This window comes from Carettochelys insculpta, chromosome 5 (genome assembly GCF_033958435.1).
Source record: "Carettochelys insculpta isolate YL-2023 chromosome 5, ASM3395843v1, whole genome shotgun sequence".
Classification (NCBI taxonomy): Eukaryota; Metazoa; Chordata; order Testudines; family Carettochelyidae; genus Carettochelys; species Carettochelys insculpta.
The window spans coordinates 96,654,485-96,681,771 of NC_134141.1; the positions used below are offsets into that span (position 1 = coordinate 96,654,485).

A 27,287-nucleotide genomic window follows, 5' to 3' on the forward strand; every position below is an offset into this window, starting at 1 on the left:
TGTAGTTTCAATAATGCACACTTAGTTGGGTCATTCAGCATTTTCTGACAATTGCATCAAAACTGAGGAGCTGTTGATGCATTCTTCATTACAGAGCTCTTTGTGGGATGGAAAGCTCTTAGTGCGATATGGAGCAGCATAGAACCAGCTGTCCCTCTGTGTTCTATCTAGTCTAGGAATCATAGACGCTTAGGCATCTGAAGACTCCTCTCATGGTTTCTGGATCATAAAAGAACATTGGCAGGATGCGCAAAATAATTTGTCCCAATCCACATGCATTTTTACAGGACATTCTTGAGTATGATAAGTTGCTGTAGCTGTTTTTTATGTGAAGGTCATTCACATTGTACAAGAGAACGAATATCCCTTTGTCCTCTGGAAAATTCATCCGGACACAGCGGGCTACTCTGAGAAGCATGCTGTCCTGACATTTTATCAACTGCTTCATAAACACGTGATGACTTAACAGCACACCATGAGGTTTTTTTACAGTGAGCCTGGCTGCTCGCACAGCAGGCATGCTGATGGGTATTCAAAGATTTTAGGGATGTACACATAACTAGTACATTTGAAACACAAAAACCAGAAAAAGGAAACAGTCTGGTGGTGAAAAAATAAAACTGAGGGGAACATTAGTTCCGTGCAAATTCTGCATTGTGCAGTGTTGCAGAATTCCAGCAGTTTACAATCTCAGCATTATATAGTTGTCATATGTACACATACTTCTGTTTTCATAATTCCAGAGACAGTTTTAAACACTATGTCTTGGCTAAATGCTAGATCAGGTAAATCTATTCCATCCATGTTAAATCCTCCCACTTGCAATCAGTTTTAATTGGAACTAGATCATAAATGGGATATTAATGTAAAAAACAATTGAATATTTTTTAAAAAAGTCCCCACCAGTACAAACAGTTTCTATTAATAAGACTTATGTTAATGACATGCAAGCTTAACAGTGAAAACAGACTACTTTTTTCCTCTTTCTGACTATTATGCACTAGCACAATTCTGTTTTCTACAAAAGCCTTATTTAGGGCTATGTTGACTTGACAAGATGTTTTCATTTCCTGTACAATTCTGTACTATCATCATGTACAGCTGAAGAGCTGCAGCGCAAAAATGTGGCTGCATTTCACTGATAGATTCAATTATTATTACAGAAGCAACCATAATCTGCCAGGCACTTTCCAGACACAGGAAATGAACAGCAGACTACCACATATGTAATAGGCTGCATAAACTTAGAAGTTTCTATGGTCACCTGGTGTCTTACAACTTATGGATACTAAGAAGCTAACTGGTGATATCAGAATTCAAATTTGAAAGACACAGGAAAATTTAGAATTTAAACCCTTTACAAAAGCACTTTCTGGTAGTGCCTGCACTAACAAGTTTTTTCAAAATATTTTTCAAAAGAAGGAACTCTTTCAAAATACCCAGCACAAAAGTGTTCTTTTGAAATTAAACTGAAAGAATGTGGCACTCCTTTCAAAAGCGCTCTTCCACTCCCATTTCAGGAAGAGAACCTTCTTTCAAAAGCTTCATTAGAAAAAAAAAAAATGTGTGTAGATGCTCAGCAGGCCCTTTATATTTTGAAAGAGCAGCCTTCATGGCACCTGATTTTTTCGATCCCTGACCCTTTCTTCTGAAAGAATGGGGGCTGTGTGGACACACTCTTTTGAACGAGCAGATCACTCTTTTGATCTGCTATTTAGTGTGTGGATGCACTCTTTCAAAAGAGACCTTCCAGAAAGACTTCTTTTGAAAGATTGCTGTAGTACAGACATAGCCTCTCTATCTTTTATAGAGAACAAAATCGTTATGAGCATTCAGTAAGTATCCATATAAAATACTTTGAGACTCCACATGAAAGGCAGTGTAAAAATGCAGGGTACAAAACACTAAATGGAAAATTAGGATAGTAACAATTACAGCAAAAATATTGAGAAACTTAACTGAAAAATTGTAACTCAATAAGGTAAGAGACGAGAAATTCATAGAAAGAAATTCTATACACAGAATAAAATAGATGTTCTCATGGTGCTCACCTCATGTGTGCAACCTTCAACAGTCTCGACTGACTGCACCTTTACTTTCGGCATCAGTTCTGCTAGACTAAATAAAGAAATCTTACTTAGTACTTGTCAAACTATACTGAGGGCATGTATAATTAGAGGCATATTTCTAAATCTCACTTCTACATCAGTAAATGAAACATTTTTTTTAAAAAAATGACATGACCAAGGAAACTGGTACCAAAACTACTATGGGGCATCAACATTACTAACAGATATACTTTAACCACTATTTTTGGATTTGCAAACTATTTTTAAAATGAACTATATATCCTAAAAATTGACTTATTCTATCAATCCAACATCCACAATAATCAAAAGATACCGAAAGCCTCTTAAATGAAAGCCTTCAAAACTGATTAAAGTAAAGCATAGGCATGGTGTATACATTATTGTTTTCACATCCCTCCTCAAGAGGCTCCACTTTGATTTCTGAAAGTGCCAGTAGTTCAAAAATGAGACTGCCTTTCAGGGGGCAGCCTGAACTGGAGCTGGCTAGCTCTTGCTGAGCAGCCAGTTGCACTTACAATGACAAGGAGGATACACCTCACCAACATGACAGCACTATAGCCTAACCAAAAAGGCAAAAAAAATACTGAGAACAGAGAACTCCTATATTCTCCCAGCTCCAACATGGATTATTTTTTTGCCTTTCATCAAATCACAGGCTTCCTGCTTTAGTTTTACCATCTTTAAAATGCAGGAATAATTATCGCCCTGTGATATTGCACCATTATTTTTTGAAAAGAATAAAAATTCTATAATTCATCAAATGCATCAAAAACCCTCCATTGACCTAGTCCATTAGAAAAAGAAATATTGGTTACTATACATAGACAACAGCATAAATGGTTAGGAGGTGGTTCCCATGAAACAGCAGGCTGCAGGGACCAGAATCATCTCTCTAGTTATTATAGGTAAACTGTATTAGTGAAATTAGCACGTTCCTCACAAAGCAAACCCCTCTCAAGTTTCCGAGGCCAGCACTACGCATAACAGTTTGGTTACTATGGGCAAGAATCTATCATATTTAGAAAGGAAGGGGCCAAAAATGACTCGCCCAAAAGCATTAATACCTGCTCTGACCTCCCAGATTTGCTCCAAAATAAATTCTAGTCTGCTCTGAATGCTTTGACTAAATTTACATCATGCCAGCACATAGAAAATTCAATCTGAAAAAACTTCTGTCCACTTCTAGATGCATAACAAGTTCATGGGTCTTCAAAACTCTTTATAACTATACCCATCCTCTATCTTACCTCTATATCAGTGGTGGGCAACCTGTGGCCCATCAGAGTAACCCGATTACAAGCTGCATGTGCCCCATGGCCCACAGATCCCAGTGTTTGTGCTTCGGTGTTTCCTGCCAATGGGAGTTGTAGGAAGCGATAGCGAGCACTTCCCTGCAGCCCCTCTGTCCCCACAGATTCCTGGGATGCCATGTAGTAAAGCTTTTACAGTATTAGCAACTTGATTAATCACATTAATTTGTTTAATAGCTTGATAACTGCAGGTTCAATATCTACTACCCCCTTGTATGACTATATCTCTTTAAAAACTTCCAATGCTTTCCCACTCATTTTATTCAGAAATATTCATTTAAATAATCCTTATTCTAGAGTATAAACTTGTGATATAATTCAGACCACCTTCATAGCAAATGCTGGACCTATACCAATAGCAAACTAAGTCTTACTTAAAGTCTTCTGTAACATCCTCTATCTTTGTTTTCTTTCCATAATCAGCATAATCTGTGCTATCAATCTCTGCCTCTCTTTTGGTTTTCCCGGGGATGTTTGTAGCATGTGCCGGAGATTTGCCATCTGTGTGCTTCCTGTAATGCAAGCAAACACATTTCAGATTTCCTGTTAAAACACTTATAAAGAGAAATAACAGCTCTGCTATCTACAGTGGGGTACAGCCTGGTAATCTATGTTTGTCTGAAATGCTCTTTCCAAGCAAAAAAAGTCTACCAAATAGATTCTAAGTAAAGCCAAAACCATGTCAGATTCATGGTCACAAGCAGCCCAGGGGAAAGCCCACATGTATGTACTGCAGAGTGTGCTGCAGCCAAAATCCAACACAGATGTAAATCTGCAGGAACTCCATAGCGGGCAGAAATAAGCATGGCCCGAAGCCAGCACACCTTGTACGCAGGCGTGGGGAGGGGAAAAGGGATTTTCTCCACCCCTCCCCTCATAGTGGCCACTCGGGCATCTGACGAAGCGGGTCGTCGCCCACGAAACCTCATGCTCCAAAATATTAGTCCATAAGGTGCCACAGGACTTCGTGTTGCTTTTGAAGATACAGACTAACTCTGCTACCACACTGATACAGTGGTCAGTGCAACCCCATACCCAGAACCGGCGCTGGATGGGGCGGGAGCGGATTTTACCCATTACAGCGCACGACTCAGTGCCCGGGCCCAGTCTACATGCTCCTGCCCACCGAGACGCGCCACCTCAGCAAAGGCCGCGGCGCTCGGCCGCTCACCCCGCTTTGCTGGCAGCCTCGGCCGGGCCCGCTTTGCCCTTCTTGGCCCCCGAGGCGGCGGAATCCTCCTCGAACACGCTGAACAACTCGTCTCCAAAGGCGTCCGCCATCGCTCCAGCTCCTCCCACAATGCTTCGCGCGTGGTCCGCAGCTCCTCCTCCAGGCGACACTGCACTGCGCCGGAAGGGGCAGCGCCAGATGCGACCCGAACTACACAGGAAGGAAATCCCACAGGGCTCCTAGGCGACAGGAGGGGAAAAGGGGTGTTGTCCCACAATACAGCGCGCGCCGAGGCTCAAGCTTTCCCACAGTACAGCGCGGTGCCACGAGCCGCTGAATGGGACCTTCGACGGAAGTGGCTGCAAAGACCATAGAGTCGAGATTTCCAGCAAGCGCGCGGACGCCGGCCAATTGGAACACCCCTACGAGCGCTATGTAGTACCCGGATGTAGGCGCATCCCGTGACGCCCGTGCCCGTGCTGCTTGCCGGCTGCGTTGTCGTACAGAGGAGGTGGCCCTGCCGCGGGCGCTATGGGCGGCAAGAACAAGAAGCACAAGGGGGGCGGCGCGGGAGCTGCGGTCGTTCACGCTGCCGTGTCCGCGGCCACCGCCGCTGCTAGGGCTACAGTGGCCGCTGAGTCCGGAGCCGCCGGAGAGGCTGCGGGCAGGAGACCCGCCCCGAGGCTGGCCCCGGTATCCAAGGAGCCGCGCGTAAAGCAAGGTAGCGCTTCGGGAGACCCGCTCTTTCCATCCATCTGCAGGGGGCCGTCCTCTTGGCGTGATGCTCTCTGCCCCACAGGCCGCTGCGTTTAGTGGGAGCTTCTGGCCCGGGTCCTCAGCGACAGAACCCAGGGGCTGATTGCCCACCTCGGGCGATGCCCGCCATCCGCCTCCCAACGCCAGCCACCACCACCCTTCAGCCCCGGACACGGGTGCGGTCACCCTACGGCCCGAAGGTTCAGCCGAGACACGCATTAGGACGGGTTTAGTCAGAGCCGCTGTTGGGAGCTCTCTAAGCACTGAGGCGCCTGCTCTTTTTATGTCTCCTTGCAGCACAGGCTGCGCCAAACGTTCTAAAATCATGCGCTGGACACAGGGAGTTGGGCTGAAAAACCAAAGATGCTTTAAGTAAAAAATAAACTTTGTCGTGGGAGTTGTTGTACAGTTCCATTTTTCATCCACACCCATGAGTGCTTAATCATCTGTGTAAATGAAAGTTGAGATTGAATTATTTTAGTAACACTTTCTGTGGGCAAAGACCCGCTTCGTCAGATGCGTAATGCAACAGACGAAGTGGGTCTTTGCCCACAAAAGCTTATGCTTTGCCCATGAAAGCTTATGCTCCAAAATACCTGTCAGTCTTTAAGGTGCCACAGGACTTCTTGTTGTTTTTGAAGATACAGACTAACTTGGCTACCTCTCTGATACATCTCAGTAACAGTAAGAGCACTCAGCCTCCAATAACATATGAATTGCAGTACTGTGATGGTAATAGGCACTCTGTAATCAGTATCATGTCAGGGATACTTCTGTGTCTGTTCTATTACACCAGTGTCACTGTGGGCAGAATTTTGTACTAATGTAAAAAACTTTGATGAAATATAAGAAAGAATAGTATCCAGTTTATTTGCCACAAACTGTTGGCTTTTCAGGGCACAAAGAAGTAAAAAATGGTAAAAACATATCTGAGTCAGTAAAATTTGCAGATCTGTTTAGCTGGGTCGTTATAGGTTTCTATTGCTGTAGTATCTTAGTCCTTTCCAGTTAAAAATGTTAACAATAATTTGTTTTTGCTAGCCACTAAAAGGATATTTTTAATAGAGCATTCTGTGAATAGGAGTGTTGTACTTCTCTATACATATGGAAAACATGATAGGAAACTAAACAAATTGGGCCTTTAGTTCTGAAAATGGTTAGCTCTGAAGTTATTTTTAGCCATTCAGAAAGTGAGTTCCAATCAAGTTCCACTACTTGTGAAAGTTTTGTAATCCACACATATGAGCCCCCCTTTATTGGATAACCTGAAATATCACAGAAGCAGACTCCAGTGGAACTAGGGCTAATTCGACAGATGGCCATTATTACCTTAAACATGGACTCCCAGTTCAATAGGCAGCCAAATTTAGAGAGCAGAGCACTGGAGTGTTGATCCTGGTAACTTGTTTTGTTAAGCAAACAGGCTGATTTTGCATTTGGAATGGAATACATGCAGGGAGAAGCTCTGAGTAAGATGTCTGTGTTTACACAGCCCACATGTAGGACTCTACAAATTCAGGGTCTGTTTTACTCCATGTCAGTTGCAGGATTTAAAAAATTATAAATTTAATGGCTTAATTTATTTAAATCTGTATTTTCACTGTGTTTTAATTGTTGAAGTCATCACTCAAAAAGGAATTGTGGGGAAGTCACAAAGTTAGGAGGGAGCTGAGATACTGCTACCCTTACTTCTGTGCTGCTGCTGGTGGCGGCAGCAGTGGTGGTGTTGCCTTAAGAACTGGGCAACTGGAGAGAATGTTTGCTAGCTTCCCTGGAAGCTGAGCACTTAGACAATCATGCAGAAGAGATTCAGATGCCACACAACTGATAAGCAGAGTGCCCACAGCCAGCAGCATGTTTCTGCTGCTGGTGCAAATCCACACACACCTCGGTTCATGTAACAATATTTATTCCATACCTGCATGGACAAAATAAGAGTGCTCGTGGTTGCTGGCTGGAGCCCAGTTCTGATGGCAGAGCTGCTGTCTGCAGAGGTGTGCCCTCAGCTGGCTGCTGCCACAATCTGACCACCCAGCTCTGAAGGCAGCAGCATAGAAGTTGTGGTGAGATGAAGGCCTAAGCCCATGCCGCACAGGCCTGGTCTGAGGCCTAGCTAACAAATGGGCAAACATGACTAACGTTAAGTAAAGGCCCCTGAGAACAGAAATTAGCAGGAACAAGACTGACAGTGCTAAACACTAATTGATAATCGGCTCACGTGCAGAACAATAATTGGTACTGGTCATTAGTTGAAATCATATGGTACCACTAGCTCATTAAAAAGACCTTGGTACCTACTCCTCACAAATACAGACCTAGGTTCAGGAAAGGGTCTAACATGGATGGTAATGATCTAATCAAACTACGAGGTATGGGATGATGGGTGGTAACATCAGAGGATGGCTACCTGACAGCATCAGCATCGAGGTGTGATTTGTTTGTATCTGTATATAAAGTCATATATTTGGGGTGGGGGGGGCGGTCTTTGTCTGACCTAGGGGCAGTGGAAATTTCCCATTGACCGAGTAAGTCCTTTGTGGCAGGTATACATGCATAGTGGTTCAGTAGAATCTACTGACAACTGTTATTGTACTTTGCTGTACAATAAACCTGGCCTGGCACCTGTAATCCTTACATGGTCTTTGGGGGACTTCTTGGGGTCTGCTGCAATCATTGGGCCCACATAATTGAACACTAATGCAAGCAGCCTTCTGGTTATCATCACTGACAGAGCCAAAGACCCATGAGGACACCATGGCAGTAAACCCTAACTACAGAAGTAAGGTGGCATAGTTATGGTATTGCCATTTTTCTACATTTTTGCTCCGAGTGTGTCGCATTCAGAGCTGGGAGCCCAGTGACTGGCTGCCGTTCTCCAGCAGGGCAGCTCTGAAGGCAAAGCAGAAAAAAGGGTGGCAATACTACAGCTCCCCTCAAATAATCTTGTGAGCCCCCTGCAACTCTCTTTTGGGTCAAGACCCCCGATTTGAGAAACACTGGTCTCCCCCATGAAGTATGTATGATATGGATAAAAGCATACAAAAGATCAGATTTCCCTAGCAGAAGCCAGATTTCACAGTCCCTAATGAGTTTTTCATGGTCAACTCTGGAATAGATAGGCAAACGGTGTAATCCAGAAGATTATAAAACTTGAAATCTTTGTCAAAGGTAATATGTTTCTGCCAAACAGTATGAAATCCCAGTCAGACCATCTGCCACAAGATGCTTAACAATTTCAGCTGCAATCTGTCCTCTACTGAAAAATACAGTATTTTTTTCAGTAGTTACTTGTGAATTAAAGTAGTTACTTAAGGGTTGGAAATGTCCATCTATTTACTGGGAGGAAAAAAAAAGTTATAATATATACCTTCTCTTACACTACCAATAGGCCTTGTATTCTGCTTTAGATCATTTAAACAATATTTTATTTGCTTTGCTTATTTAAGTAATATTTATATGGAATTTGCAGGTCCAAAAACCTACAGTTTTGGTTCTACACCTGATTCTAGTGCTGCTGCAAATCTGGATAAATCTGTCCTGAAAGTGAGTATGTCTTTCAAGAAAAAAAAAATCATCTTCATTCTTCTTAATACCTGATTCCAACAGGAAAGAAAAATTGCTTCTTACTTAATTTATGATACATAAAAGCTCACTGGACTCTAGAAATTTGAGGATGTTCATTTTGTTGAGTTTTATGTGATGGGTGGAGCAACTTCAAGAAAATTGTCAAAACCTATTCATATTTTCATCATCAGGAAACTTCTGATTTAAAATATTCTGTGAACTTGAAAATATTTGATCTCTGAAATTCACTTTGGTGTGTTATAGAAATATATTGCATGCCATGTAGCTAGGCAAAACCAGCTTCTTCTGCTGATGTGTTTTTATAGGATTTTAGACTCTTAGGATGAATCTACACAAGCAAGTTCTTTTTTGAAAGATTTTGCAAAACAAGGGAGCTCTTTCGAAAGATCCTGCAGAGTCTACATACAAAAAGTGTTCTTTTGAAAGTAAATTGAAAGAATGCAGCTCTCCTTTAAAAATTGTTCTGCCTTTCCTGTTTCAGAAAGAGTGCCCCCTTTTGAAAGCTTCTTTTGAGAGAGAACCTGTGTAGACTCTCTGCAGGCCCTTCGTTCAAAAGACCAGTCCTCATGGCACCTGATTTTTCAATCTCTGGCTCTTTCTCTTGAAAGAGCAGGGGCTGTGTGGACACTCTCTTTCGAAAGAGCAGATCACCCTTTTGATCCACTTTTTTGTGTGTAGACACACACTTTCGAAAGAAGCTCTTTAGAAAGAGGTCTTCTGTAGGGGTTTCTTTCGAAAGATCTCTGTAGTGTGGCCGTAGCCTTATTTACATAAACTTTGTGATTGTGATAGGATTTTTGTGAGCTATATAGGATCTAATAGGTTTTCACATAAGCAGCTTCAGTGAGACTGACATGGGGACTAAGGTCAAACAGGGTTTGGTCCATATTCTGCAAATTACAGGAATTCTGTGGATGTTAAAAATAACCAGATATTGTGGGCTGATCAAGTCAATTGTGTTGGCAGTATTTTGTTCAAATTAACATTGTCATATATCAAGGATCATGTCACCACTTATCTGTACAAAATTAATATAATAAGATTTGAACAAACTGGTTGGTACAGGGGATTATTTCTTTAGGAGAGCCATGTTCCTATTGTTTGAAACTGCCTGTGCTATTTTTGAAGTGAGAGTATGGTTTGTTTTCTACATCGTTTAAATTATTTTAGACTGCTGGCTTTAAGATTTATTTTGTTTATAATGTCTAGTATCTGTATCCACAGGTCGTGATTAACAGTAACTTGGAAAAAAGGATTATTGGAGTAATTAATGAGCAAAAAAAACAAAGTGATGACAAGGGAATGATTTCTAGAAGACTTACTGCCAAAAAATTACAGGTGAATTGCGTTTTTTTCTCAAGATCAACATTGATTCATCAATAGTAAATAGATTATTTTTCTGTCACTTTTATCTTAGTATTTGGTGTAAGTCAAGTTTTCTTATTTTACAATACAACATAAGTTTGTTAAACTTGTAAAAATCTCAGATATCAAATATAATTGGACATTTGAATGTCCTTGCAAATATAAGTCAATACAGTAAACTGTTGCGTTACACGGGTGTTGGGTTTCTGCAGCCTCCACATAACTCAAATTTTCATGCAAGTTGAGGGGAGGCAGGAACCAGGCTGCAGCCTGGTTCCCACCTCCCCTGGGCTTGCAGGAGCTGGGAAACTGACCAGCCCAGATGGGCTGGTCAGTTTCCTGGCTCCCAGAATGACAGAGAACTGGGAACCACAGGGCAGCCTGGCTACCAGCTCCTGTCCCCCTGCAGAGAGGGGAAACTGAGCGAGGCAGCAGCCTTGATCAGTTTCCTGGCACCAGGCAGTGGAAGGGAGCTGGGAACCAGGGACAGCCTGGCTCCCGGCTCCCCTCCACTTCTTGAAACCAGGAAGCTAACCAGGGCTGCTGCCCTGCTCAGTTTCCTGGCTCCGCAAGCGGAGGGGAGCCAGGAGCAGTTTCCTGTCAGAGGTGGCAGCCACGAGTAAGGCTGCTGTCCTGTCAGGGGCAGCAGCCTGACTCATGGCTGCTGCCCCTGACAGGAGCAGTTTTCCGTTCCTGTCAGGGTCAGCGTTGGCCTTAACCCAAGGCAGTGATGGTGGCAGGAGCAGAGGAGTGGGGAGAAGGCTGAAGGTGCCTTGTTTGTTTGTATTTGCATGAGCCGCCACCCCCCGCCGTGGTGAGGCTACGTGTTGTTGAGTAGAGGTGTGTATGGTGTGTTAGGCTATTGAGGCTGTTGGGATTGTTAGTGGTTGTGGGAGTGAGTTTGAGTGAGGTGGGAGAAGGGTCCCCCGGGTGGCGGTGGGCTGGGTGCATGCGTGGTGGCGCATGGGTGTAGGCTGAGGGTTAATGTTTGCAGCCCTAAGTAAAAAATTTCCTCAGCCCGGCAGCAACTTGGGTCGGGTATGATGATTGGGTATGAGGTGAAGTAAGTAATTTAAGTTGAATGTAAGAGGGCTTGAAAACTCCAGTGTTGAATGAGAATCTGTTTTTGTCAAGTAAACCATCTGTTTTTCAGAATTTAAGATTTCATTTTAAGAAACTTTAGTTTTCATAGCAACAGACAACCTTCCAGATGTAAATAGCTACAGGATTTTCCTGAGAACACATACAGGTCTAGTGATGTTGCTGCTGCAGTTCAGATCCTTATAAGGATAAAACTGTTAAGTAACATCAGTTCCATGCTTCAGAAAGCAATTAACACATTAAACTGTTTCTGGAGAAGAGCATTGACATGGAGGCTGAGGGGAGAAGTGGCAGAGTAACAGATACTCTTCCTCCATAGCAGCCAGGAGACTGGAGTTAAAAATAGAGTATTTGTTTCCTCTCCCTCATGCTAACCAAGAAAGTCTCATGTGAGACTGAAAAATCACAAAGACCACAATTACATTACAGTGCTCTGTCAACAGAACTCACTGTTGGGAGAGTTTTCCTGACAAAACTTCTGTTGTCAGAGTGCGGCCACACACACAAGCCAATTGGAAGAGCGCTCAGCTCTATCAACAAAGCAGCCAGATTTGCCCGGATGCTCTCTAAACAAAACAGGCACTGGGAAGCACAGCAGACAGGGCTGGCCACTGTTGTGGTTGCCCTGTCTGTCGAGACAAGGCCCGCCCTAGAGTGGTGTCACAGCTTTTTTTGTTGACAAACTGTTGACAGCAGTGTTATGCCTCAAAGCTTTGAGACAGAACGCTACCAGCAAAAGTGCTGTGTTTTGTCCAGAGACTGTTGACAAAGTGCATTTTGTGTGTGCACACTCCACGAGTTTTGTTGACAAAACCAGGGTTTTGCCAGCAAAACTTGCTAGTATAACCATAGCCAAACTTCTGCACCCATCTAGCCGATTGATTGGAGTGGTGCTTCACTTACATCATATACCTAATATCATTAAGCTGAAGATACCATGTAGCATCCAGGGCTCTCTCTTTGGAAAACTGTAGGCAGCATGGAATTGTGCTCATCACACTGCCATATATGTGGATCATTGAAGGAGATTTGTGCTCTTTTGTTTCTGGTTAGTTAGGTAGATGATATTACTTTTCATTTGAAACGAGGTGTAATAATAATCTTAAACAGTGAGTTTTGTTTAGTATGTATTCTGATGCTTGTGTCTTTGCAGTTTGCATCATTTTAATACCAAATTTCTTATCTTTGCAACATTTTTTGCAAACTTCTTTGTGAAGTGGAGTTTATTTTCGCAGTTTAAATCAATTTCCTTTTTAAAAATATACTCATTTTCTTTTATTTTTAGGATGTATATATGGCTTTGCAAGGATTTTCTTTTAAAACTGAAGACATTGAGGAAGCGATGAAAAATACAATTTTATATGGAGGTGATCTTCACTCTGCACTTGACTGGCTTTGTTTAAACCTTCCAGATGGTAAGCATCATGCCTGACAAGTGACTATTAGGTACTAAAGTCTCTGGGATCTGTTATAACAGATTTCTATTGAACAAGTTTTAGGCTACATCTACACGAAGCAGGGGTGCATGCTGGCTCCAGTGTTGTTCAAACTCTTTTTCATGTGCGTCCTCAGCCACGCAGTTAGGGACCTGGACTATGGAGTCTACATAAAATACAGACTTGATAGGTCACTTTTCGACCTTCGTCATCTGAATACTAAAACCAAGACGCTTGAGAGGCTCATCCTTGAAGCCCTTTTTGCTGACGACTGCGCACTTATGGCACACGAGGAATCTGATGTCCAGCTCATCGTCAACAAGTTTGCTGATGCCACTGACCTCTTTGGTTTGACCATCAGCCTAGGAAAGACCGAGGTCCTGTTTCAACCTGCTCCAGGATCTCCTGTTCTCCCCGCTTCAATCTTTTTTGAAGGAACAGAGCTAAAAACAGTAAAGGAGTGCAAGTACTGTGACAGTATGATAGCCAATGATGGCTCCCTTGACAAAGAAATCAATGCCAGAATCTGCCAGGCCAGCCGGGCACCAGAATGTCTGAGAGCGTGAGTGTTGAATCAACACTATATCTGACAGTCCACTAAACTGGAAGTGTACAAGGCTGCAGTCCCGACCAGTCTCCTGTATGGCTGTGAAACCTGGACCTTGTAGAGAAAACATATAAAACTGCTGGAGCACTTACACACGCACAGCCTGAGGTCAATATTGCACTTTCGATGGCAGGACAGAGTTACGAACCTGGAAGTCCTGGGCAGGGCAGGAACCATGAGCACTGAAGCTATGATTCTGCAGGGCACATCATCCAAATGGAGGAGTTGAGAATCCCTAAGCACCTCCTTTACGGTGAACGCTCCTAGGGCAAAAGGGATCAAGGTAGGCATCGCAAGAGGTATAAAGACTGCATGAAGTCCAATGTTGCTCATGCTGGTTTAAAACCAGATCAGCTAGAGCAGCATGCAAAAGACTGAACAGGCTGGCGTGCTCTCGTACGACACGTGTATATCAGCTTTGAAGAGCAGTGACGTGTAGGCCTCATTGATGCTCATGAGAGGAAGAAAGCAACAGCAGCAGCCACACCACCAGAGCCAGGACATTTCCCTTGCCCCTGCTGTGAACGCCTATCCCGTTCAAAGCTTGGACTCTTCATCCACGTGCTAGTCCACAACCGATGAGCCTGTGCAAGCTCAAGATGTCATTGTCGGACATGATGGACTACCTTCTACGTGGGCAACCGCTTTCAACAGAGAAACCCTGGCAGTGCCTCTGTCGACAGACCACATCCATGCATAAAAGTGGCTCCAAAGAGCAAGCCGCTCCATTGACAGAGATCAGCTGGACTGCCCTGCCTTCTATCAACAGAATGGCTGGCTGGAAGCTCTGCAAACAGGGCTGCCCGGAAAACCAGAAGCCCTCTCTGTTGAGAGGTGTGTCCACAAGCGCACTCTGTCGACAGAATGCTGTCGACAGAGGCGTTCTACCTGATCTGGGGGGAGGTATAACACTTCTGGCTGAACAGCTGAGTTTTGTTGACAAACTCTCAACAGAGCGCTTTAGCTGCGTAGATGCTTGGCCAGTTTTGTTGACAAAAGCCACCTGTGTAGATGTAGCCCTCATGACTAGGTTAGTGTATATTGCCACATATTCTGAAAAGCAGGCATTTCTCATTTTCCATTTTTTGTTTTCAGTGCCATTAGATGTTCTCTAGAAAAACTGTTCCTATAAAAATATGGTATAGCAAAAGACAATGTGAGTGAAGTAATATCTTATACTGGTCTGACACCTGTTGATAAAAGAAGTTGGTCTGTTAACATATGTTACCTCACTCACCTCATATGTCTCATATCCTGGAATCAACAAGACTACAACAACACTGCTGATAAAATGGAAAAATATTCCTATTGCAGACTGAAGAAGCACTCTGCAACAGAGAAATCTTAGCATTATGGTGTCCTTCACCAGATTCAGAGGAAATTCATTACATCAGACCTGCATATTGAAAATCCCTGAGGGTCTTACGCAGCTGACAAAGCAGGTCTTTGCCCACATTAGTGTATGCTCCAAATATTTGTTAGTCAATAAGGTGCCACAGGATTTCTTGGTTTTTTTTTTGTATTCTACAGCTGCCTTTACAGATGTGAATTACAGATGTGTTGTAATTTGACCCCATTGAATAGGGCAATAGCAACCCCTGTACTATGGGAATTCTACATTGTAATAACAGTCAGAAACAGGAGCCTCAAAATTGGGTTTTTCTTCTAGCTGTGCTTTGGATTTTCTGCCGAACTTTGGATAAGTTATTTAATCTCTCTCATTCTGCCTCCATTTATTTATCTACAGAGTTGGTATAATAAAGAGAAACCAGCATCTGGACAGATGAATATCAAGACCTGCATTTGATCCATCTTACATGGTGTTTATTTCTTACTTTCGGTGGCACAGGGTGCAAACTAAAAATATCTTCAGTTATTTTTTTCCATGACCAGTATATAATTTTATTTTAAAGATGCATTACCTGAAGGATTTAGTCAGCAGTTTGAAGAAGAACAGCACAAACCTAGAGCAAAATTTCGTTCTCCTGTGCCGCTGAGTGAAACTCCTCAGTTACCAAACAACAAAAAGAAGGAAGATGGCCCTGAAATAAAGGTAATTTGAGGAATTATGGGAAGGAATTTTCAAATGGGTAAACTCCTAGGGTATGTCTACTCAGCGGCCTTATTTGGAAATAAGCTGTTCTGGAAGAGCTATTCTGAAATAACGCTACAATTTAGGAGTCCAGAACTGCAACTTTTTAAATCTTAATGAAGATTCCCCACATAGTTCTTTCTTCCTCTCTACTCCCATAGTAGTTGTAAAACTTTTGTTGCTGCATCAAAAAGGTGTGTGTGTGTGTGTGTGTGTGTGTGTGTGTGTGTGTGTGTGTGTGTGTGTGTGTGTGTGTGTGTGTGTGTGTGTGTGTGTGTGTGTGTGTGTGTGTGTGTAAATATATTATCTATAAATTGTGTGATGTTTTCCCTGATTTGCAAAGCATCTTCATTTTTTTAGTTGTTTTGCGTTTCAAGCAATATTTCTCAAATATTGACAGAACAGCCATTATTAAACCTTTTCATTTGCGTTTAAAATAACCTTTTAATGTTAGCTGCTCTTCCTAATAGAGAAATACTGGGAAAGAAAAAGAGATGAGTATGAAGGAATGGATTCTGCAGTATGCTGAGCAACAAAGCGATGAAGAGAAAAGCGAGACCATGAAAAACTCAGAAGATGAGGAAAAGTTTGATCCTGTAAGCTGGAGAGCAATTTTTATAGGGAGTCTTTCAAATGAAAACTGTTGTATGGTATTTAACTGTAAACATCAGCTCTACTATGTGCATTTGTGTAAAATCAAGGACTGCATAACTGATTTAATTATTATCTTACTTTTGTAGATTTAACAGTATTTCAGGCAGAAGGAGAAGGTTTAAAAAACATTCTAAAAGTAATGCTTCCCAAGTCATTTTCCCCTTTTGTTTTTGTATTGAACGCAAAACTTTTTGATGGTTCATGCTAGAAAGGAAAACACAGTCCCTTGTAAGACTCAAACACATATTCTAGCACTAGTTTTCCATTCCCACTCTTGTGAAAAGTCATGCTTAGCCTTTTATTTTAATATGTGAAATTAGAATTCTTTGTTCTCTTTCAAAAGCATATATTTCATATAACTATTGCGTTAATGTGAACAGGTGGTTGGGTGGGCATAGGTTTTTATTACGTCATTTGGAGTTAATTTCCAGTGTTTTTTGTGTACCAGCACCTCAGCAGCCCCAGCTATGTGATTGGCTTTGGGGAGGGGGGTAAGGAGCCAGTTGAATACTGGCTCCTGGGGTTTTTGTTTTTTTTTGTTTTTTTTAAACAGAAAAAGCAGTTTTAGTTTTACTGCAAAATATTTAGGACGTAACTACTGATCTTGCTTGGAACAGAATGAAAGATATGTGCATTTGGCTGGAAAGCTTTTAGAAGCAAAGGAACAGGCAGCTTCCTCCAAGCAAGACAAAGACAAGCAAGGCCAAAAAGCGGCACAAGAAAAAATAAGAAGAATTCAGCAGGGTATGGGCATTCCTTTTATCTGTACCTTTTAATAAACTTATACTTTCATTTGTACAGTCACATTTTTGTTAGTAAATCTGTCTATCGGACAAAATCTCCTTAAGATGATACTTAAGTACTTTTTAACTGATTTCATATCACTGCTTGAATTGCAGATCATCTAGCTGTCCAGCCTGCCACATTTTCGAAGGATGAGTGATGATTTCTTAAGAAAAATCAACGTTTGTTTCTTTTTACAGAAATGACGGCATTAGAGGACCATCCTGTGTTTAATCCAGCTATAAAAATTACAAGCCAAAAACAAAATGAAAAGAAAAAATCTCCTTTGCCTCCTGAAGCTACTTTGGACCTGAACTTGCTTGAAAAATCTGGAGCTGTTGCAGAGGAAGAGAAGGGTATGATTGAAGTTAAGAACAATACAAACTTCATTTACAGGTTGCACCTCCCTTATCTGGCGTGCTCAGGACCTAACAGGTTCAGAACAAAAGAATTTGCCACAGAAGGGAAGGTGCAGAACTGTGCTCAGGGACTTGTGAAGCTCTAGCCTCCCTCCCCTGGGGCTGTCACAGAGCTTCATCCAGACCCAGGGTACTCCCTAACAACAGGGCAGCTGGGGGCTGGTCCCACGCATTGCTGGAGGGCACCAATTCCCATCCAAATGGTAGCATTCCGCACCCACTGCCACAGGACAAGGAAGGAGCTCCAACTCCTGGCCCGTGCTGCCAGGGAAGTCTGGTCCCAGACCTGTGGCATCCTTCCACCCCACTGCTGCAAGGTAGTCAGAGGCTTTAGCTCCCAGCCCCACTCAGGCTCCTGCACCTGCTGGCTACTCTCTCATCTATTAATATCTGTGGTTGTGCCAGACGATGGATGTTGCCAGACGAGAGAGTACTGGATTTGAGAGGTGCATCCTGTATTACATACCAATTAAATAGTGATTTATATTGTCCCTTGGATTGTACATTTTTCTGTATGGTTTGGGATTCCCAAACCTTGGATTACAGTGAAGATGGGTTGAACCATTCTAACTTCTCAGTTTATTATATTTATTGTAGCACAGCAGCTTTAAAGCTGTGTTTTTGCCATTTGAGTCAGATCATGATTCAAATACAGGCTGAACCTCCCTGGTCCAGCACTGTCAGTACCTGACTGGTCCTGAACCAGGGAATTTGCTGACAGGGAAGATAAATGCTGGCCCTCTGCTCCCAGCTGCTGTCCCATGGGGCTCTGGCCCCTCCTGTCTCCAGAGTCCAATAGAGCCAGAGTTTGCAGATAAATGCCACGTAGAAATTTTTGCTTGAGAGAGAGAGAGTCTCCCTGTATAAATTATCTTCTGCTGGCCGGCCATGGCTCCCCTTCCCTCTGTGAGCCAGGGTTCTGCTCCCAGCTGTCGGTTCTGGGACACCGGGCTTCACTCCCTCATTTTTCCAAGCTCTGCTGTTCCCTGGTCCCATAACGCTCTTCGGCCTAGCCCCTGTTTTATAGTGAGTGTTCCAGCTGCGGAGCATCCACTGGTTTACCAGTGATGCTGAACCAGGGTGTTGCCAAGCTAGGGAAGTCCGGAATAGGGAGGTTAAACCTGTGTCTTTTTGCAGATGGAATGCTGCATCACCTAGACGGATGTTAATATCCTTCACCAAAGATCTTAATGGTTGAACCCTTTGAGTATTATTTAAATATGTCAACAAGAGTGAGTGGTATCCTATGCTGTATCTGTAATTACTAAGCTCAATTTTAGTATTCTTAAAAGAGTATAGCAGTGTGCCAGGTTAACTATAGTTCAGTATAGGTGCTGCGAAACTGAACCAGGCCAGTATTCTGTGTCTGACAGTGTCTAGTTGGGTTTGTGATGACCGGGAGAACCGTATGGTGACTTGAAGGGGTTAATAAACATGCGGACAAGGGGCACCCAGTGGACATAATATACCTAGATTTCCAGAAAGCCTTTGACACGGTCCCACACCAAAGGCTTTTATGTAAATTAGGTGGTCATGGGATAGGAGGAAAGGTCCTTTCATGGATCGGGAATTGGTTAAAAGACAGAAAACAAAGGGTGGGAATAAATGGTAAATTTTCACAATGGAGGGGGGTAACTAGTGGTGTTCCCCAGGGCTCAGTCCTGGGACCGATCCTGTTCAACTTGTTCATCAATGATCTGGAAAATGAGGTAAGCAGTGAGGTGGCAAAGTTTGCAGATGACACCAAGTTGTTCAGGACAGTCAAAACCAAAAGGGATTGTGAAGAACTACAAAAAGATCTCAGCAAACTGAGTGATTGGGCAGCAAAATGGCAAATGAAATTTAATGTGGGTAAGTGTAAGGTAATGCATGTTGGAAAAAATAACCCAAATTACACGTACTACATGATGGGGTCAAATTTAGCTACGACAGATCAGGAAAGGGATCTTGGAGTTATAGTGGATAGTTCTCTGAAGACATCCACGCAGTGTGCAGCGGCAGTTAGTAAGGCAAATAGGATGTTAGGAATTATTAAAAAAGGGATCGATAATAAGACAAAAGATATCATACTTCCCCTATATAAAACTATGGTACGCCCACATCTCGAGTACTGCGTGCAGATGTGGTCTCCTCACCTCAAAAAAGATATATTGGCATTAGAAAAGGTTCAGAAAAGGGCGACTAAGATGATTAGGGGCTTGGAAAGGGTCCCATATGGGGAGAGGCTAGAGAGACTGGGACTTTTCAGTTTGGAAAAGAGGCGATTGAGGGGCGATATGATAGAGGTATATAAAATCATGAATGGTGTGGAGAAAGTGAATATAGAAAAATTATTTACCTTTTCCCATAATACAAGAACTAGGGGACACCAAATGAAATTGATGGGTAGTGGGTTCAAAACTAATAAAAGGAAATTTTTCTTCACACAGCGCACAGTCAACCTGTGGAACTCCTTGCCCGAGGCGGCTGTGAAGGCCAGGACTCTATTAGGGTTTAAAAAAGAGCTTGATAAATTTTTGCAGGTCAGGTCCATAAATGGCTATTAGCCAGGGATAAAGTATGGTGCCCTAGCCTTCATAACAAGGGCAGGAGATGGATGGCAGGAGATAAATCACTTGTCTTCTGTTCTCCTTCTCTGGGGCGCCTGGCATTGGCCACCGTCGGCAGATGGGATGCTGGGCTTGATGGACCTTTGGTCTGACCCAGTATGGCCATTCTTATGTTCTTATGTTCTTATGTTCTTATATACTAAATAAATGCAGAGTTTTTATGAAAAAAATTTATTTTCTCCTAAAAATGCCTTGGTCAAAAGAAAATTACTTTGGATTCATTCAAGAATTAAGAAAATTTGGACACTTCATGTGAGCATCTAAAATAATGTAAATTTTGTTCTACCATGACAGCGAAAAAGAGGGAGCCTCGAGATGTTAGGAATTTTGACTACACTGCTCGAAGTTGGACTGGTAAATCTCCTAAACAGTTTTTGATTGATTGGTGCAGGAAAAATTTTGCCAAGAGTCCAAATCCTTCTTTTGAAAAAGTTCCGGTGGGTAGATATTGGAAATGTAGGTATGTACTTCAAGTAAAGCTGAATTTTCTACTAATTTAATTATCTAAACTCTAGCTGTTTCCATTTAATTGATTGGCCTTAAACTTGTGTATTTAGAAGGTTATGGATTTTGGAATTTGTTGACTAAAGCAATCTGTCGAATTTCTTAGACAGTTTTAAAATTGGTGTTGCTGAATATGCATTTTCACTGAAAAAGGTGAAAAATTGTATCCAGCTCTACATATGGTTAGCTTTTATAAAATATTTTGCAATAACGTCTATATCATCTAAGTAAATATTTGTTTCCATGAGTTGGTCACTTTGTTTTATTAAAGATGATCTGGTGCTACTTAGTTTCACTTTGTTTTTTTTAAAAAAGATCCTTAGTTTATTGCAGTCTACCCTAGAGATCAGTTCCATAAATCTCTTTTTATACTTCATTTTATGTTAAAATCTTAAGTTAATGATTTCATTTGTGTAATGTTCTTTATCAGACAACCTTCAGTTTCTTCTTACGTGAATTTTAGATATTAAGCAAAAAACAGTAGGCTAAATTCTGCGCCTGACAAGTAAATGGAAATGTCTGTCTGAACTATGATTTTATAGTGCTGGTTTTTCTGTTTTTGAAGGGTTAGGGTAACTAAATCAGTTGATGTAATGGCAGTGTGTCCTACAATTCTGACAGAGGATAGCATGCAAGCTCAGCATCTGGCTGCTACATGGGCTCTGTATCACTTAGTTAAAGGACAGGTAAGATATTCATTACACTAGATGCTTAGGATGGAATATATTTTCATATTCAGATTTTCTTATGGATCTATATTAACTATATTCATCTTCTAAAAATCTGAACCCCTAAGATTTTCTAAGCCAGAGTTCTCCCTCGTAAACTGCATGTTCATTTATCCTTGTTAAAGATGCCAAACATAATCCCATGAGGCTACAACATGTGACAAGCCCTCATGGTGTGGGATGAATTAAATATTCAGCTAGTTGCACTACCCAGAGGTAGACATGGATGTTCAGTATGGTTACATATGTATCTTTCAACTTGTTTTCTCCCCCTTTTGTTGAACTTGCAAATTTTGAGAGAATTAGGGAGTTCTGGTATTTAAGTCTTTTTTTAAATTAGTCTCTCTGATCATATGAGAAATTATCTTCTGTCAGCTGTTCAGCCGTACAGATGTTGAATAAGTAAAACAGCAACATTTATGCATCAAAGTATAAAAGACTTAATATTTGCAAGATAAGAGCAAAATGTTTGGCAAGATCAGAGCAAAATGCCTTTAGTCATCCCTTTTGTGCATTTTTTAATAAGGTCTGTAGACATAACCGTTTGACTGTTCAACTATATCATGTAAAGTTTCAGGTATACATTTTCATTGTTTTTATTTTTATATTGCTTTATTCTAAATGTAGGATTTGGGAAAACTACTAATTCCTTAGCTGCAATCAAATACTAGCAACATATTTAAGGGAAGATTTGAGGTCTCAAATAAAAATGTTGTCACAGAAAGTATCCAGAGAAACACTAAAGACAAACTGCATCTGTGGAGCAGAAGTTTTCTAATGTTTTTGGATCAGTTGTATAGTCTTTAATTTTTTAGAGAATTTTTAAGGTAACTTCTAGAGTTTTCAAATTGATTTGTAGGTAAAATGTCAAAACTACTGTCACTTTTCCTTTTTTTCTAAAGTCAGTCCATCAGTTGCTGCCTCCCCCATATCGAGATGTTTGGTTGGAATGGAGTGAAGCTGAAAAGAAAAAGGAAGAAGAAAGCAAGTTAGAAACTAATAAACCTCGTGATAACTTTATTGCTAAGTTATTAAACAAACTCAAACAGCAGCAGCAACTGCAGCAATCTGAAAACAAACCCAAAATATTAGAAGATCCTGAGGACTCCTGGGAGAACTTAATTTCTGAAGAAGATTTCAGCAAACTCTCTCCTGAGACTTCAAGCATGGATGATTTAGAACCTGTGAGGATTCTGTTTAAAAAACTTCAAAGTTCCTCCAGATACCAGAGACTTTTAAAGGAGAGACAACAATTACCTGTGTTTAAACACAGACATGCAATCATAGAAACTCTTAAAAAGCATCGAGTAGTTGTTGTGGCTGGGGAAACAGGCAGTGGCAAAAGTACCCAAGTTCCCCATTTCTTGTTAGAGGATTTGCTGCTAAATGTGAGGGAATCAAGTAAATGTAATATTGTCTGCACTCAGCCTCGAAGGATCTCAGCAGTGAGTCTGGCTACCAGAGTTTGTGAAGAACTAGGCTGCGAAACAGGACCTGGAGGAAGAGTAAGCTGCTACTTGATTCATAGCTAATGGCCTATACAACTTGCTTTATAGGAAGTTAATTTTTCTGAATATTGTGGATACCAAATAGTGATATTTGACATGACTTTATTTAAAGATTTCTTTCCTATGTCTTTAAAATGCATTTTTCCTTGCTTTTTGGTGAACACTGGATTACTAACTCATACAGGTTGACCCTCTCCAATCAGGACCTCTCTTGTCTGGCAACATCTATAATCCAGCACGATTTTAGTTAGCTGGATGACCACATATCATGGGTGTGGCCAATTTTCCTGTGGTCCCATAAACTTTGTTTACACACACCAGTCCTGTCTTTCAATGTTCTGTGCTGTTATTTAGCTGTAATGTTTACCCCCTAAATGTCTTCTAAGAGCCCAGTCATAAGTGAAAGTGTAGATAATGCTGCTGACTATATTGATGTCCAGTGGTCCAGCAAATTCCCTCGTCCAGCAGCATTCAGGTCTCAGGGATGCTGGATTAGAGAGGTTCAACCTGTAATTAGCGTGGGCAAACTCTCTAAACACACACCTGAACAAATGTAGCGATACGCATTTAAAACATGCACAGGATGTGAAGTAGTCATGTTATTTTGAAAGTAAATTTATTTGCCCTTTTTCATAACTTCTTGATATATTTTCGGTTTTTAGAATGAACAGTGCTACAACTACATGAGCTCTGCTAGTGGAGAACAAGACAGATTTTACAATTGTTTTAACTAGGAGTAAAATGTTTTATATACAGTACAAAGAAAAATTTAGCATTGATGAATTTCTTACTTTCTTAGAACAAATGCAATACTCAAAAATTGAAACAAAACTTCACAGTATCAATTTCCTTATGGGGGGGGGGAAATGTTTCAAGAAATTCCAACATTCATTATGTGACGTACAGGGAAATAGTTTTCACAAGTGAATATTAAGCATGGCTTTTCCTCACATATTCTGATATATACCGGAGTTAACATTAATGTGAGCTTTCCTTTGGATTTTATCTTTAAATCCTGGAATTTTAATAACACAACAGAAGTTACTCCATTCTACTTCTAATAAGCCACTTTTAAAGGTATATTTGCCATGGTAAAGTTAAATTATTTATCATTTGTTTATCAATTTGACATATATCCAAATACATTGTTAGTGCTTCTAATTGAAGAATTTATTGTGTAGTTATGGGACTCTATCTTTGAACTTCTGACCTTTTTTTTTTTCCAAAGGCCCATTTAAATTACTGGTTAAAATAAGCTTGTGGTCTTCCATTCAGAATTGTACATCTTAAAAGTACTGAAAAACAAAGCGAAACTTTCTACAATGGCTAGAAAATGTAGGGCTATGGTAAAAGAATTGATACCATGATAGGAAATAAAATGTTTTGTGTGTGAAGTAATTCTGAGGCACTACACCTCTATCTCTTTTGACAACAGCTAAAACACAAAAGATTTGCTTAGATAAGCATCCAATAATTTTGGTACTGATCTGAGCCTTTTTTAGTTCGTGATTTTTGAATATTTTGGAAATACCATCGATAGCATCGCTGTTTCAATATTTTTATCGCAAATCATACATAACACTGGGGGCCAGGAGTGGAGGGCATGTTTTTGTGTGTGAAACAGACACTGATACAATTATGCTGAGAAAATCATTACCTTAGTTTCCCAATATATGAGATTTGTGAGGATTTATTAATTGGTAATAGTAAGCTTAAAATATGAGCCATACAAATGCCATTCTAATTGCCTCATTTGTAACTGTCAATGGACTTCAACTTTCTAGTTCAGGACCTTCCTTAATTTTTATCAAATAGTAACTAATAATTCCAGTTTTTGTTTGGATTTGAAAAAATCCACCATGCTATTTTACTTGTCATTTTTATATGGTGCCTGAATCCAAAACTTAATCTTCATTTCAACCATTGTGCATCTGTAGTGTACCCAGTATTTTAACCATTCCTAATACATTTAAATACTCTCCTATACATTTTCTTTGTAGAATTCCTTGTGTGGCTATCAAATCCGTATGGAATCTCGAACAGGAGAAGCTACTAGATTATTATACTGTACAACAGGAGTCCTCCTTCGGAAACTACAGGATGACAGTCTTCTTTCAAATGTATCTCATGTTATTGTTGATGAGGTTAGCAATTCTCTTACAACTGAGCAGATGCAGAATAAAAGTAACTTTCATAACCATTACTTGTATTTATGCCTCAGACAAATTCACCTGTACATCCTTTAATTCAAGGTTCATGAAAGAAGTGTCCAGTCTGATTTCTTGCTAATTATTCTGAAGGAGATCTTGCATAAACGTTCAGACCTGCACTTGATTTTGATGAGTGCTACTGTAGACAGTGAAAAGTTTTCCAGCTATTTCACCCACTGTCCTATTCTAAGAATTTCAGGAAGGAGTTATCCTGTTGAGGTAGGTAATTTTTTTTATCTCTAACCACAAAAATAAGCTCCAATAATATATGTCCTCCAATTTTATCTGCCATTGCAGAAGAAGAGGGGCAGTCCTTCTTTTGAATTTAAAACCTTTTTAGCCTTTTGTCTTTAAAAATCCTAAAATTGCTTCAGTGGTCTTAAAAATAGAACTTTGTGTTTGGAGTTAAATGGGTTTTTCCCCTCTGACAATTCAGTTATAATTCAGTCCATCCACAGAAGGTCTAAAACACCCCGTTTTTATTATTGTGCCGAGTTTTAGAAGGTGATTCAATGTAAATGAAGATCAGACTTTTAAGGCCTTTCTGTTTCTTTGGCCCTAGGGCTTGCCATTTTCCTTTGCGTTCTGATGGTGGGGAGAATGTGAGTGTTTCAAAATGTATCTCCTCTTACTATAGGTTGAACCTGACTTCCCTAATCTGGCAATACCCCTGGTCCAGCATTGTCAGCAATGTAGTGGGTGTTCTGGGGCTAGAACGCTCACGGGGGGGTGGGGGAACAGTGGACTGGGATCAGGAGCATTGCTGGACTAGGGAAGGAATGGCATTCTGATCAGGGGAGCCCTGTGGGGATGGCTGCTGGACCAGAGAGTTCTGACACCCAGTTGGGACAGAGCAGGGGAGCTGTGGTGCCCTGTGGACTGGACAAGCAGAGCTGCCATTGACATGCCCTGGTCTGGCAAATTCCCTGGTTGGGACTGATCACGTAGGCTGGATGGACCAAGGAAAGTCAACCTGTGTTTGTCTTTCACCTTACAATTTTTAAAATAAAATATTCAATAACTCTTAGATGCCAGATCATGTTAAATCAATGCATAGGCAGCATAGGCAAAGTGCTGCATATGCAGTGGGTGTTCTGGGGCTTGAATATTAATTGATGGGGCTAGAATATTAACTGATGTGTATTTATAGCTGAATTAAGTGAACTAGTTGTCTAGTATTAAATGGCCAACTGTGGTTTTAATGATTTGCTTGTTATTTTCTTAATTTTTATTTGTGAAAAATAAAGCTAAACTGATTAAAAATTTGCATATTGGACTTCTAATATAACACACATACTGCACTAAATACATAGTCCATCATGATTTATTTTTTCGATATAGTAATTTACAGGTGCAATATGCAATGACAAAGCCTCTAACACCCTTCTTGCTGCTTTAATTTGCTTTATTGACTTGCTCAGCTTCTTAATATGGTCCTAAAATAACAGTGTGATTGACCTTCTGTTTCCATATAAATACAGTAGACCGTCAAAATGCGCGAGTTCGAGTTGCACATAACTCACATTTAATGCGAGTTAAGTGCAACTCAGAATCTCACTCTCCCGATTTAACTCTCCCCGGCCCTGTGTGGCCCTGGTTAATTCAACCTTCCCGTGGAGTGTAGACCTGCCCTCAGAAAAAGGCACTGGTAGTATATGTTGAGGAGCAACATATAATGCCACATTTTTTTTCTGTTGTTTGGAGAGCAGCATGTATATATGTAGAGAGAGAGTTGACTGTAAAAGATAGGGTTGTCTTTCTTAGCTAGTGATGTAGGAAATTCCCTTTTCAATCCTAAGAGTGTGCTTTAGAAAGACAGAAAAGGGTGACACTTTTTTTATTTTCCCCTTTCAAACTAATTCTCTAGGTTTTCCATGTTGAAGATGTTATTGAGGAAATTGGTTATGTTCTGGAGAAAGACTCTGAATATTGTCAGAAGTTCTTGGAGGAGGAGGAAGAAATAACAATACATGTTACTAGCAAAGGAGGAGGAATCACAAAACATCAGGTAAAACAAATATTTTCTGTTTGGCCATTCTTGTTTAAGAATGTAAATGTGATCATATTGGGACAGACCAATGATCCATTTAGCACAGTATCTCTACCAACAGTGGCCAGTGCCAGATGCTTCAGAGGACATGAATGGAGCAGAGCAGCTTATCAAGTGAACCATTCTTTGTTGCCCAAACCCAGCTTATGGCAGTTGGAGGTTTAGGGATACCCTGAGTACAAGCAAAACATGTGGAAGCATTGTACATAGAAATCCAGACTTTCAGTACGGAAACATTTGTATGCAGAAATCCTGAGTACAAGGCTGTACTCCTTCCCATCTTGGCTAAAAGCCATTGATGGATCTAGC

At 41.1% G+C, this 27,287-nt stretch overlaps 2 protein-coding genes across 3 annotated transcripts in view; one reads left to right on the forward strand and one right to left on the reverse strand.

The window, feature by feature from the left end:
* The window catches only part of MTREX (Mtr4 exosome RNA helicase), a 76,614-nt gene extending 71,887 nt beyond the window's left edge, over positions 1 to 4,727 (reverse strand). The window contains exons 1-3 of the mRNA XM_074995564.1: positions 4,572 to 4,727; positions 3,775 to 3,912; positions 2,052 to 2,118 (exon numbers count right to left, since the gene is read on the reverse strand). Coding sequence (XP_074851665.1) covers positions 2,052 to 2,118; positions 3,775 to 3,912; positions 4,572 to 4,681 — 315 coding nt within the window. The 5' untranslated portion in view covers positions 4,682 to 4,727. The remainder of the gene's footprint in view (positions 1 to 2,051; positions 2,119 to 3,774; positions 3,913 to 4,571) is intronic.
* Positions 4,728 to 4,838: 111 nt separating this feature from the next.
* DHX29 (DExH-box helicase 29) overlaps positions 4,839 to 27,287 on the forward strand; it is a 41,454-nt gene continuing 19,005 nt past the window's right edge. The window contains exons 1-14 of one of the 2 annotated variants that reach the window (XR_012645783.1): positions 4,839 to 5,292; positions 8,797 to 8,870; positions 10,137 to 10,250; positions 12,664 to 12,793; positions 15,335 to 15,474; positions 15,984 to 16,109; positions 16,785 to 16,911; positions 17,151 to 17,306; positions 20,273 to 20,438; positions 21,048 to 21,168; positions 22,113 to 22,715; positions 24,719 to 24,862; positions 24,971 to 25,147; positions 26,796 to 26,936. Coding sequence is in view for 1 of the 2 variants with exons in the window: in XM_074995565.1 (XP_074851666.1) it covers positions 5,103 to 5,292; positions 8,797 to 8,870; positions 10,137 to 10,250; positions 12,664 to 12,793; positions 15,335 to 15,474; positions 15,984 to 16,109; positions 16,785 to 16,911; positions 17,151 to 17,306; positions 20,273 to 20,438; positions 21,048 to 21,168; positions 22,113 to 22,715; positions 24,719 to 24,862; positions 24,971 to 25,147; positions 26,796 to 26,936 (2,409 nt within the window). In the remaining variant the exon portion in view is untranslated. The remainder of the gene's footprint in view (positions 5,293 to 8,796; positions 8,871 to 10,136; positions 10,251 to 12,663; positions 12,794 to 15,334; positions 15,475 to 15,983; positions 16,110 to 16,784; positions 16,912 to 17,150; positions 17,307 to 20,272; positions 20,439 to 21,047; positions 21,169 to 22,112; positions 22,716 to 24,718; positions 24,863 to 24,970; positions 25,148 to 26,795; positions 26,937 to 27,287) is intronic. The other variant, XM_074995565.1, reaches the window with a different exon arrangement.